The sequence below is a fragment of the Phalacrocorax aristotelis genome, chromosome 8, assembly GCF_949628215.1.
Source record: "Phalacrocorax aristotelis chromosome 8, bGulAri2.1, whole genome shotgun sequence".
Classification (NCBI taxonomy): domain Eukaryota; kingdom Metazoa; phylum Chordata; class Aves; order Suliformes; family Phalacrocoracidae; genus Phalacrocorax; species Phalacrocorax aristotelis.
Window position 1 is genome coordinate 8,864,710 of NC_134283.1, and position 14,263 is coordinate 8,878,972.

The following is a 14,263-nucleotide window of genomic DNA, read 5'->3' on the forward strand; positions in this document are numbered from 1 at the left end:
TCATTCTAATTTGCTGACCAAATTCTTCTCCTCTTTCATTTTGTTTTCATAACCTTTTATCCCTTAATTAGTCTTTTAAAGTCATGGCAGCATTGCTCACTTTTCTTTAGTTTTATTATGAAATTAAAGAAATAAACAGGAAAAAGAAAGATAAATACGTTACACTGTATGAGCATGATGAAACTCCTACAGCAGGAAAATTCACAGCTGTCCAATCCATCTCCTCATCATGAGTAAGCACTGTCGTACATATGGTGCACAACACTGACCTCAGATCTTTTTCAATCAGATTGCATCTGGTTCTTAATTAGTTTGATTTATAAAATGAAGCATAATTGACGCCTTGGCAACACTAAGTTGCTAGCAGCACAAATAATAAATTAAGAACGACTGAAGTAAAAGTCTCTGGTCACGTATGCATAATGGCATGCTGCATATATACAGTCTTATCCTGTATTTCATCACTCATTTTATGTTGTTTTGGGCTGGGCCATGTTTACATAAATGTCCTGAAATAGCTATGTAATTGTGATTGATTTGTGATTAAAAAAAGGCGCTCTTTGCAAGGATGTGATGCTGTGGAAATTAGTCTTATTTTGCACTGTGCATATACAACTCTTCTGTAGTTGTCTGAAAGTTTGTGAGGCTTGGAAAGAGGTTGTCATCACAGAGCTAAACTGAAACAGGACTGAAAGGTTAAACAGCATTTGGAACAGAAGTGCTCCCGGAGAAACGCTTTGCCAGCTACAAAACTACAAAAAGTACAGACGTGCTGGGTAACACAGCAGAGTTGAAGAAGAGCCTAAAGATGCCTAAAAGAGGACAATCAGCTTACCAGGTGGCCCCCTCCTTGCTGGTTCATTCATCAGGTTGGCCTGTCCAGTCGAATGAAGACTTGATGGGTCACATCTGGCTTAGGGCGGAGGAGAGAGGGAATCTGTCTGGAGCCCTGCATCCTGAATACAGGAGAGGAGTGAATAAGGTTTCAGATGGACAGAATAGACAGAACGGTCAAACTGTGGAGGAGCGTGGTAGCTGAGTTAGCCTTTGAAGAGTTGATTCTATTTTTCTGGCATTCTGTTTCAGCTAGGGCAGCTATGTGCACCAAGAAGGATTAATCTCTTCAGCCTATCGAAGCGGTGAAAAGCACATAACCATTGTAAGAAGGTGTAAATCATCCAGACAGGGCTAAAAAGTATGTTTGCAGAGGAACTGCACTTAGTCTCCAACTATTCTGTGGTTCTAATTAGAAGGGAGTCCAGAAAGACCAGTGATCTGCATGCAAGAAGAAAGATGGGAAAGACAGCAGAAGCAGGTGTCAGTGAAGGAAGTGGCACACAAAGGACTGGAGTGGAAAAATGCTGGTTTCCCATCTACACTAATGTAATCTTCACTTCAGAAAATAACATCACATCCTTCTATGCCAGGAAAGTTGTTTCAAATCGCACTCAATATTCTACATCAAGGAAAAACAGAACATCAGGGAATAACAGAACATAGTCAATAGTGATGAAAGTAAAGAAAGGAGGAAAGGAAGCAGAAAGCTATCAGGTATGAAAGATACATACTGAGAATATTTTCACTGACATTCTCAGACTAGATGGGACTAACCCTTCTGTGCCATGGAACAGTATAACCTTGCTAGGACCACAAAATGATGTCGTAGAAAGGAGTTGAATATATTACTTCAACTAGCAATGTGAAATCATACAATGGAAATGGAAATGCATTCACTGCCTGGCAAGACAGAACATCTGAGCATTACTGGAATGCAGTGGCGTCCCTTGGTATCATTATTATCATTAACTTGAAATTCTACCAGTCTTCTAGAACTTGAGAATAGTCTAAAGATCTGTAGTACCCATTTCCACCTCAGGTTGCTTACCACTTTATCACTAGCAGAAAGGGCTCATCTTTTTGAGCCTTTAGACACAGTCTGTTACTTCACAGGATGACATTACATCTTAGGATTCTGTCAGATAGGTAAATAAGAACATTGATTACTTTTCCTACAAAGATTGATCTAACACAGTTTCTGATCCAAAACAGTTTCAATCAGGTCAATTGTCTAAGGACTAAGGATGAAGGAACTCAAGTATAACAAAAAAGGAACTGCATTGCCTTTGTTATAAAAACAAATTATTCCACGGACTCGACACTTATCACCTCTTGCACAACCACTTGCTCCAGGAAAAGTATTTGCACTGGCTGAATACCATTTTTTGCATATTAATTGAGTGGAAGCTAGAATCTGTCCTTTCCATTTTTCAGGCCATGATATCGCTGTCCGCCTGCTCCAGTAGTGAGAGAGGTAAGGTACCATAGTGTTCTCTTCTCACCACACAGCTGGATCGTAATCCTTACATGCTTTCCAGCACACAGACCAAGACACACTTGAGGCATTCTTAGAAAGGGACTTGGATCCATCGGTGTAGTAAAACTGGTAGATCACAAGTAGAATGTGGTAGCTCAGGTCTGTAAACCGCATTTGGTTTTTTTTTTTTACCAAGAAAGGTAGGTATGCATCCAAAATGTAACTAAGAGTTTTCTGAAATATGACTTCATGTCAGAATAGTCCAAATCCAGAGAACTAAAATATTTCCTGGAGCTTAGCTACCCTATCACATGATTTGTTTTGCTAAAACTTAGACCTTTCTATTCAGCAAAATATCTTCTTCTTTATGCTTTCTTGTTTTAACTTCTATAACTTAATATTTGTAACATAAGCAAAAAAGAACTTATTGAACAAAATCTTTCAACCACACTAAAAATGAAATATTTCAATAATTTTATATTAACAATTTCATTATTAACTATATAATTCATTACAAAAGTTAGTAATCAGGTTGCTCTGGTATTCTCAGTTTATAAAAATGTTGAACTTTGTTATTTAAAGAGCTCCAGTTTTAATGCCATGCTGAGGAAAAGTTTGATAGTATGGTATTTTTTTGTTCACACTATCAACTCACGGGGAGAAACATGGCACGTGCCTGTGGATGGCAGATTCTGGCACAAAAATGCCAGATTATAGGTTAGTTTATGTTTGTTGTTTTTTAATACATGGGAATTGTTTATTTTTAACTCTACTACTTTCACCCTTGCTATGCAAGTATTCCCTGTGATTTCTGGTGTCAAAACTGTGCTTATTAAGAAAAATGCTGATCAATGCTCTTTCCTAGATTATGCAGCGTATTCTTTAAAAATTTTAGATGCAGTCTTCTAGATGTTATTCCATACCACTAATATTGACAGACACGGTAGAAAAATGTTTACTTAGAGGATGGCAAGATGCATCTCTGATTGCATCACTTAATTCTACTTTTCAAGAAAACCACTAACAAGGATGTGATTTGGTATATTTTAGAATTGTACTTTGAAAGTCTAATTATTGATATATAAAAGAAACAAGGATGGTAATTAACACGTTAGAAGTATAGAGGCATGTGGTTTTCCTCAAGAACTGCCATTGTGAAACACCCTCTGGCATAGATGGCAGCTGGGCCACATTTCCCAAGGCTCTTGAAAAATTGCATGAAACTGCACAAATCTATGAGGATTTACTGCTTGCATCGAAGGGACCATATGGGTGCTGTAACTCTAGATGTTCATTGTACATCCATCAAGAAATGATGGGTTTAATGATGTCCTTGCTAGGGCAATTTGTACCTGGGGTCAGGGGGTTAACTTTGAAATTGGGCAAACTGGAAGGAGGGCAATGAAATAGCAGCGCCACCTCTTAGCTCTCTGAGGTATATATTTGGAAAGAAAAGTCAATCAAAAACCCAGAAGGAGCTTTAGCTGGCAGCTGAGACAATGGCAGAGAAACTTATCAAGAAATGCCAAAAGAAACTGATTCAGGGAAAGAAACTCATTTTAACACGAGAGTTACTCTTGTGGGAACAAAAGACTCACCCTCCAGGTATGCGTTTGACAGATGCTGCTAAAAATATTTTTGGGAAAAAGATGTGGAAAAAAAAAATCTAGGTTTTATTACATTAAAAACAGTGACACAGAAGTACTTTCAAAAATGAAGTAGTGCAGATCATTTGTTTATATTATTTGGGATATCTAAAAGAGAGATTGCATGCAATTGTCTTCTCCTGCTATCTCTAAATAGTTTAGAAATATTTGTTTATTAATGGGAAAGAGGTGATGAGAAATAGCAAATATTTTAAAATAAGATGTGCAATAGCATACAAAGGCATGCAAGCCAGTTAGTGACTGAAGTGATTATACCAGGCTATTTTCTTTAGATACATGACACATTGTCTATACTTTCAAGGCAGCACAATGAGGACATAAGTGACAGATTAAATTTGCTAGATGGAAAGAACAAGAGAAATGGACATTTAAATATGAACATTCTTGGAACTATTATAGGTACCATAGGTATAATAGACTAAGCATGGCTGAGAATAAATATTAAGTTCATTACAGAGAGGCAACAGAACAGTTCATCACTGAAGTACATATTATGCTTCAATTTAAAAAGAAAAAAAAACCCTCTTTACAATGCACTCACTAAAATCAGTTTGGCCCAAATTCAGAGTTCGAGTCACCAGATGGAACTGAATATTCTGGGGAGAGAGAAGGGTGATTACTTGTAAGGCTACTGGACTTCTGCAGGAATACAAATGCATGCCATTGAGATGGTTCTCTTAAAGATAAGGCCTGCCCTTGTTCCAAGCAACCCTGTGATTGCTTCTACTACATAAGCCCTAGTAAGAGGTATGCAGTATCACAATTATACAGTAGAAACGTACCGTTTCTTCTGTTAGAAGGGTTACTGCATCCAAAGGCACTGTAGAACATTTGATTCAGGGTTTATTCCATTAGGAAACAGAATTTGGCATAAGAAAAATGGAATAGCAATGGAAACATCTTTTGGGAAAAACTTTTAAGTCTCTTTACGGCAAAGATGTATTTGCTAGTTTTTGAAAGTAAAACTTGCATTGGCAGCATATCAAAGTGTTTACATCTGTGAAAATGCTTTTATCACAAAATTCTGTTCTCACTTGAACAAACTAAGGAAACTGTAAGAACATTAGGAATTCAACGCTGGAAACAGGTATTGCTGTGGGTGTATTGTTTGGGATGCAGGAAATGATCCATGTACTTGGCATTAGATTTTAGGTAACGCTCTGTGAAGGCCACTCACCTGAAAAAAGGCTGTCAACAAATGCTAATTCCATTTCCAGAGGTCTCATTTCAATTTACTGATGCCATGACAGTACAAAATCCTTATCAGTTGTCTAAATTCCAGTTAGTTTTTTGTCATTTGTTGTGATCCTACAGCTTTTTGGAAGGGTTAATCGCATTCAGCTAAGGAGACTACAACACATTGCTAGAGAGTATCAACACCTCCCTAAATATCAGATATTTTCATGTGAAGTTTTAGGTCTTTTCTGGTTTGAAGTTTACACAAAACATTTATTTTCATTTTTCCCATTTCTGCTCTTATGCAGAAACCCAGGTTGAAGATGTGAAAAGTCAATGACCAGTCAGTCGGTCCATATAAGTTTACGCAGTCAAGAATTTATGTCATAGAGTCACAAGTTTAGTCACCAGGACTAACATAGAAAATATTACATGATTTTCATGTTGCATTAATTTCTTATATTTTATTACAAAATTTTTCTCTTGTGAAGGGATAAAGATTTATGTATCTGGCAATCTAAATGATCAGTGTTCCTTGCATTACTGTTTGAGAGAGTAGGATTGCTTTACTCCAGATTGTAAGTAGCTGCCCATTTAGCCAAGACACAAAGCCTAAGAAAATCTACTGAGTAACAGACATTTCAGCTTGGAAAAGAATAGAAAGATCAGGAGATATGAAAAATAAAGATTTCTAAGAGATGATCTAAAGACATTCCGTGAGATGTGTGAAGACATTTAAATTTACATTTTTACATTATTTACATCAGAAAGGCACTACAGCCTTGACAGTTTTGGGCATCTTGTCTACAGAAAGGGTTGTAGATATGCAAATTTAACAGACCAAACAAATAAAGGATGCAGGTATATCATTTCAAGGAACAAATTCTGCTATGTTCACAGGATAATTTCTATAATACATAAGATAGTATTAGAAGTGGGGTTTTTTTTGTAGTTTCTGATGAAGATACACCATTGTGTCACTCAGTTAAACATATTTGGCAATAGCAACATAGCCAGTCATCATATTTGTAGTATATTTGGACAGCACAGTTAATTACTGAAGTATCATGTGAACTTGCCTTAGGGCAATCTGGAAAGTTTAAACAATAGAATTAGCCTGTAGGCAACAAACTAAATTAATTAATGGTTATGTTTATGTTCCATATAGCAAGAGAAAATTCCAAAATACATGCATCTTATACATTCTTTAGTATGAGGGACAGAAACAGTACATCGCAGCTTTCTTCCCATGGCAGATGCCAAACTGCATTGTTTGCATAGTAGCGCTACCAGATCATATAACATCATTACTTTGTGAGGTAGGAAAGTGATTGCCAAATGCTACCTAAAATGTTACCTAAAGCACAGTAGAAGAATCCCAAAGGGTAATATAATTTCACAAATGCCCTTGAGGAGAGGTACTTTTCTTTATCTCTGCAGTTGAGAGAATTTTGGAGAAAGGCAAGTTATGAAATATCATTTAAATAAAGACAAAAAATTACTTATTCTAGAAAATAAAAGATTGGGTTTTGATATCCAGTTTCCTGAGAAAATGCAATCCATTTATAATATCTGTAAGAGGATAGCATTTCTTCAGCAGCCATCAAGGCAGTCTCTGTTGCCTTGAAGGATGTGGCAAGGCCGAGAATATGGGAGGAAGTTGAGGCTGAGGTCACAGTCAGGAAGATGTCAAGGATTTTGCCCACCAGTATGAGGAAATGTCTTTTCTGTTCCAAGGCTAAGTGGATTGTGCATTGACTTGATCCTCAGAAACAATTTTCCAGAAATAAGAGTAGGGTTTGTTACAGGTATTTTCTTAACATTGCTTCTAATAAACCACACCAAACTGGCTTTTGGACAGCCCAGACACTGATTATTATTACAACTAAGGAGGAATTTGACTTCTGAGTTCTCTTTTTTTTTTTTTTTGGAATACTGGAGTTTTTTCAACAAGAATAATCACTCATGCTTATCTAGCAGATAATGCAAGACAAAGTCATGGTCAAGTTCATTGTTTAAGTGGCATAACTAAATAAAGACTTACTAAAGATTTATGATGTTTAAATGACACGAAACTTCACCTCAACCAAATTAGACTGTGATTTTTGCTTTGACAGGAATATTTACTTCCTGTGGGAGATCATGTTCTAGCATCAACCAGTGACTGCATCCCTGGCTGAGCAATCTTGATAGAAAAGGATTAAATCCGAAAAGTCTCTTCAAGTGGATTTGTAATTTCAAGATATTTCAGTTGGTTATTTAAGAGGGTTTACCCATTTAACTAATTCAAATGCATGAAGAACTGTGTCAAACTGAGTGGCAATGCTGTAACAAAACTGGGCTTATTTTATTAAACCATGTTATATAGAAAGGTTCCTTACTCCCACTCAGATCAGGAGTCATTTTGCCATTGGTTGTGACTAGGAGTAACAGTGGGTCTTAAATGGGTAACAGATTGGAAGGACAAGGCTAATTAGTGATGTGAGCTAAGTATTTACACAGGAAGAGAAATGTAAGACCTTTTTTACTTTGTCATGCTGTGCAAAGCAAACCATCTCACATTTAGGATGCTTAATTCAATTTGTGTTACACTACTGATGATTATGAAATGCATTTTGAAGAGATTTGTTCTATCTTCTTCTGTAAGTGCAGAAAACATACAGAGACTTATTTCCTCCATGAAAGTACAAATATAAGTAGAGACACACTTCATGAATGCTATAAGAGAAAAACATATGTAATGAAAAGAAAAATTCAGGATACATTTAAGCAGATTTAAGAATTTAGGCTTTTTATACTATCATTTAACAGAACGATGACATCATTCTTCATGGTTCAAACAGCTAGAATAAAAAACAAAACCAGCATTTTCTCTTTATTTGACATTTCCTGTATTACTTTTACACTCACGCACATACATCTCACATGTACTTCTTCCTATTAGTAATGGACTAAATAGGGGTTCCTTCATTATCGTTTCAAATAAGAGAAAGAAGAGACTGAATTTGACTAAAATTCCTGACAGGGTAGTGTTTTATTAAAAAAAACCCAAAAGCCAAGATGGAAAAACTTTGCTGAATATCCAAGTAAGTACAAATACATAAAGCGCTATTTATAGCGTTCTTGTGATCATTCCTAGCTTTCTCTCACATAACCTTCAAATATACCTGTGTGCCAAAGAAAAGGATCAGTGTAAAGTCATTGCTCAACAATATTAGATGGATCTTTTTTTCCATCACACAGGAAATTCCACTTCTATAGTACTACAAAATGACATTATGCCCTTCCAGAAGTGCTCTAAAGCTTAGTGATACAAAGTGCCCTTCTGGGCTTTGCTGACCTAGCAGATTTCTCTTTCTAGTAAAAGTGCCTAACTGAAATGCTTTGGAACCTTTACACACAAAACAAGCAGGCTTAAAAGGTGTTTCCTTTGGGGGGTTTAGTAGATACTTAATTTTATGCTCCCATCTATATCCAGTCAAAGTGGGATCAACATTTATTTATCAACATAGTTTCAGATTTTCATCTTGGAGCACACCTCTGGAATTCCAAATGAATAGAAACAAAACAGGCAATAAATCCATCATTTCATTTTATGTAAGCCAGTGAGCTGTCTTCTGGATCTAAATTCACAATTCATTTTACTTTCTTCTTATCTACAGTAAAGATATTGGAAATAGCTTAAGAGATATAATGAAGGTACCATGAAATAGATTATCTACATTCTAATTGCCCAAGGGACAAACTGGTAAAGTAACTAGAAGTCAACAAAGCGATTCAAAACTAAGTTGTTCAGATACACATTATATAGGTTTTATATTTACCTTCATTTTTCTTGATGGTGAAATTTGGATTGTTGACCATTTCAGGAAGAAGACTGTACAGGAAATAATGCCCATTTTTAGGATCATCTTTGTCAACAGCACTGACAATCTGAATTACCTACAACAGAAAACGCTCTCATTAAGTAGCCACACTCTTGATAAACATACAGTATTGAAAAAACCATTCCATTTTCTCAGACACTTTCTCACTTATCTATGTGCCAGATTAAAAATGCTAATTTATAATCTTGCAAGTCATTACAGACCTTGGACTGAAAGTCTGGGGAACAGAGACTGTATCTGACCCATTTAAACTGTTTCCAGAAAAAGGAGGCAGAGAATAAGGAGAGACAGGTATATAAGAGAGGCCAGTAAAAACTGCTGCTGATTTAGGCAAGTAATAAATAATTACTCAGCAATAAAAAAAGACATTAAAACTGTGTTTCAGAAACACACATGGTGCCTATGATAGTCTTTCATTCATATAGCCATGCTTCTCACTGAACTAAAATGTATAATGTATCTTTAATCCTTTCTCCTTTCCCCTACCACCATTTTTTACTTAATTGAACTTTTTTTTTTTTTAAAATTAACTTTTGGTGTGAAGTTTTATACAATGAATAATCTAATCTGAAAAAAAATTTAAAAATCTAGGTCTACATTTGGATTTTCTCCTTAATTTTAATAAAACCTCAGTTATTCCCGTACTGGGAACATAGCTTTGTTTTAAAATATCATTATTAACAACTGATTCCCAGAGTAGCACAGGATTCTAAGGTTAGAAGAGAGTGTTTTGGATAGTCTGAATAACTTTGAATAATTGAATAACTTTGTATGAAGCACCTCATATGATTTATATGACCAGCTACAGTATCTGCAGTGTATTTACCTCCATTTACCTCTTTTACCTCCAACATTACTCAGAAAGATACTGCAATTGATCATCTTCAAATCATACAGAGCTGCACAGGAATATGAAAGAAGGAAACATTATTTTAAAATAATCTGGAGGTTTGAGGGTCTCTTTTTAGTATTTGGTGCAATAACTTTTGACTCCAAGTATTTTCCAGAGAAGCAGAAACAAAGACAACTCTGGATCCAGATCCTGCACTTAAAGTTTAATTTCAGTGGTAGTTAGTGCATGCTAGATGAGGTTTATAATAAATTTAATGAAAATTATTGACTTTCCTATGTCTACTGAATTCAATAACATTTTTGTAATTCCTAAAGCAACTGACCAATAAATTCGTTGACAATTAAATTCAAATTAGGAATCACCACAATTTTTTTTTTAAGAATAGACTAAAAATCAGAAACAGGGTCTGATGCTGTCCAAATTCATAGACTTATACTTTAAATTTTCAAAGCTTCACTAACAAAATGCTAATAACTAACATTTTACACTGGTTTTACCACAAGAGGAAGGACTATCAGCCTGTATATGTTCATATACAATAATAGTCAATAAGTCAATATCCCATTCATTCTTCTATGTTCTTCAAGAGTCAAAGAAAGAATAAAATCTTACTAGATAACCACAAGGAGCAACATCAAAATATGAATATTTGAAATTATGTGTGTAAAAAGATGTTTGAGCAGGTATTGATATAAGCATACATAATTTGTAAGAAAACCTAGGAAGGAATCTGAGACTGTTAATACCTTGCCTAATCATAATATGGATAGGTCATATTTGTTATCAAAAATCTACTGGAAAAATGTTTAGATTGTTTAAATACCACATAGATAGATTCCTGTTTTTGGTAACTACATCTGCCAAGGTGGAAACCTTGACTGATATGATTTCAAGCACATGTATTAGAAGCGATGGACAAAAAAAAATCCCTAACATAGCTTTTGCTTAAAGATGTAGTTCTTCAATTTAATAGCTGCATAATGGATCCTAGAGAGCTACGCAGTGTGAAAAAATATAAAAAGCTGAAAAATATATAAGCAGATGTTGTCTGTCCCACTGCAGAGGTGGATCCATTAACATATGTGGAACATTTTCAGCTTTCGCTTTGCAGAAGTGTAAGGTACTAAACTATACATGTGCGTTGGGCTCAGGGCTGGGGTAGGTACTAGTGATTCTACATGACGGGGAAGTGCAATCTAGAATAGAATCCCGAACAAGTATCTTTGGAGAGATATATTTCATGATTGTTCCATGTTTTCAAACTCTGCTAGAATAGGAAAGCAATAGGGAAAAAGGATAATGGCACAGTGAACCCGGAGGGTGAACTGCACATAATAGGTGCAGTTTATCAGCTGGTTATGAAATTTTACCTCTACTGGCTACATAACAGTTAATTCTTTTCAGCATTATGTAAGAGAGTCGACTATAAAAATTCACTTCACTGTCTTCAGGTTTTCAATTAATATACCTGAAAGTCAGTAGCCAAGAGCATTAGAAATACGGGCTTTCAGCTCACAGAAATGTTATAAAATAAGGTTAGAATATCATGTAGATTAGAAATTTTCAAGAAACAGAAACTGGGCATACTCTTCATCCCTTTTTTTTTCCCTCCAGGAATTATAGATACATCTTAATGTCCTATAGAATTCTTTCTTTTATTTCAGTTGTTTCCACCCATTCCCTTCACTGTTTACCAAATCATTCTTTCTCTGAAAATCCACCAAAAATTATATGCAAAAGACAGGCTTAGTGGAATACTACATTTGTTGTGTTACATGCACAACTCAAGGAATTAAGAGTTAGTGTTCCCATAGCAACCTTATTTCTTTGTGCGTTTGCATTAAAATAAGTTCTTAAAAAAAAAAAGGCATAACATATATACAGTGATATGAAGGTGCTGTATCTTTTACTCCATAGGGGTAAGAAAAGTCCAGCAATTCTCATGACCACATTTTTATTAGTATGCTTATGAGCATACTTTTTTGCTCAGTGTTGTGTGATGACGTAATGGAACGTTATTGAAGTCATTCTCCAACTCTTAATCTGTGGTTTGTAACATGGTAGAGAATCTTCCAGGGCTGACCTGCCTTACCCATCACTACAGATAATTTTTCTTTCCTAGTAATAACATGCATAACAAAGGTGTTCCATATAACAAAACGGGTCAATACAACTAACAAAGAAAACAAGAACTGATATTTCACTATGTATCCATAAGCACTACAGTGAACGTTAATAACCCTTTGGCTGTTCAGTCTTGAAATTTCTTAAATTATTCCATGCAAAATTTCAACTTTGATGTTGTATTAAAAATTAATGCATATATTTGATTCTGTACATACATTTAGTAGAAACATAGTAAATCAGCATATTTTGCTGAACAGGCAGCTCTGGAATGAAATTAATAGTTAAATGATCCTCTAGGACAACTTGGCATTATAGTCTGCAGGATTGTATTGCATTTCTACAAAGCCACATGTGCCTGAAATAATATTTATAAAAGATTACCAGTATAACCCTAATGAATGATGTACAAGGATAAACAGCAAAACAAAGCTCTTACCAATGTATCATAACTATCTGTGTAATTTTAATATATGATACAGTTTAAAAGTCTTGCCCTGCACTGCAACTTGTTAAGCTAACTTAGAATGGTTCCTCATAATTAGTAAACTGTTCCCTACTTTTATGAAAATTGTTCTTCCAACTCTGAAAAAAATTTTTGCAGTTGCATTGGTGTTCATGGTTATTTCTGAGTTACTTTGCAGACTCATAAAACTATGAGCAGTAGACTCCTCACAGTACAATTTTAACTTCGACTTTTCGGCTAGAGTCAGCCATTTACTGCTAGAACCTGCATTTTGCCATTTGAATGAGTTTTGACTCTTCAGAGACAAAGATCTATCTGAAGACTTCTTCCATTAGAAAAAGCCAATTCTATTAGGAGAACTGAATAAAATAGAGACAAATTGCAAGAGACTGGAGGAACTCGGTTGTACTCGGTTTTATATTGCTCTAGTTTAAACACTGGCTTGAGCAATGATAGATCATTGTCTGCACTACTTAAGTGTTTGAAAATTTTGTAGCTTTGTTTTGAGCAAACAGCACTTCACTGGAAAAGTCTGGGTATGGAACAGTGAGTGAGGCACTTTTCTTACTCAACAATACCCATGTTCTGTTCTTTTTTTTTTTCCCTAAAACTGACAAAAAACATTTCTGGCAACTTTCTGTTGTGTGTAAAAATATGCAAGGAGCACATAAATATGTGCATGGACAAATAAATTTCCTGCTCCTTCTCTTTCCTCTCCTACTAGCTGTAGTACCTTTGCTGTTAGAGGTAGGTTAAAGCAAAGAAAATGCATCTGGCAATGTTATACATCAACAGTTTTTAATACATTCTGTCACATCACCAGCAGCTGCACTTGCCACTTGCAATTATATCAGAACCCAAAATAGAACACTTAGAAACTGAACTGGAATAGATGGTTCAATATATTTAGAGGCTGCAAATAAGGTTTCATAAAGGTTCAAATGTAATCTCCCTTATGGTAATTCCAATTTGATTTAAACTTAAATCTAAGTTGAACTGCAAATGTAAATAGACGGAATATCAAAACAAAATTGTGCCTTTCCTGAACATGTAATATTCAAGTTTAAACTTTGGAGAACTATCTAAATTAGGCTTTTGCTGCTATATAAAAGAGTAGCATCTTTCTTGTATTAGCTATTTCATAGCTGAAACCTATTTAATTATTTGTATTCTACATCTTGACTGATTAATATGATTTCTTCCAAAATTTGAATATAGAATAATAAGCATAAGAAAAACCAATCAGGGAATGTAGATACTAAAATCTTTACAGGAACAGGCAATTTTTGAATGACAACTTAAATTTAAAACCTAATCTTGGTGATTATTCTGGACTGGTTACTGTTCCAATAATGTTATTTGTTTAAAACACAAAATAAATTACACGATCAGTGCCACCTCATCCATGCTGGCAGACAAATATTTAATAACCATCTGTAAAGTTCACACAAGGATTCATGCTCAAGAGTGACATCTGCCATCAGATCAGGACTGTAAAAGATGATGGTAGGATGAAGAATATAATGGTTTAATGAAAGTTTTCCTTAAGTACTTAAATGAAAGCCTCTTCTACCAGCTGACTCCTAATAATGACATTTATTGTTTTATTCCAAAATGAAATGCCTTAAACCATCCCTTAAACCACATAAAATTTGATAGGAATAACTAGATAAATCTATTCAGAAAACAGTGTGCGACGCAGCTTTCTGATTTCAGGGAAGCTTACTGAGCCCTCGATAAAGGTATACTCATTAGAATTTAATTTATCCTAGAAAA

At 35.1% G+C, this 14,263-nt stretch overlaps 1 protein-coding gene across 1 annotated transcript in view; it reads right to left on the reverse strand.

The window, feature by feature from the left end:
* CDH8 (cadherin 8) overlaps positions 1-14,263 on the reverse strand; it is a 134,858-nt gene that overhangs the window by 18,323 nt on the left and 102,272 nt on the right. Inside the window, exon 9 of the mRNA XM_075101338.1 lies at positions 8,982-9,099. Coding sequence (XP_074957439.1) covers positions 8,982-9,099 — 118 coding nt within the window. The remainder of the gene's footprint in view (positions 1-8,981; positions 9,100-14,263) is intronic.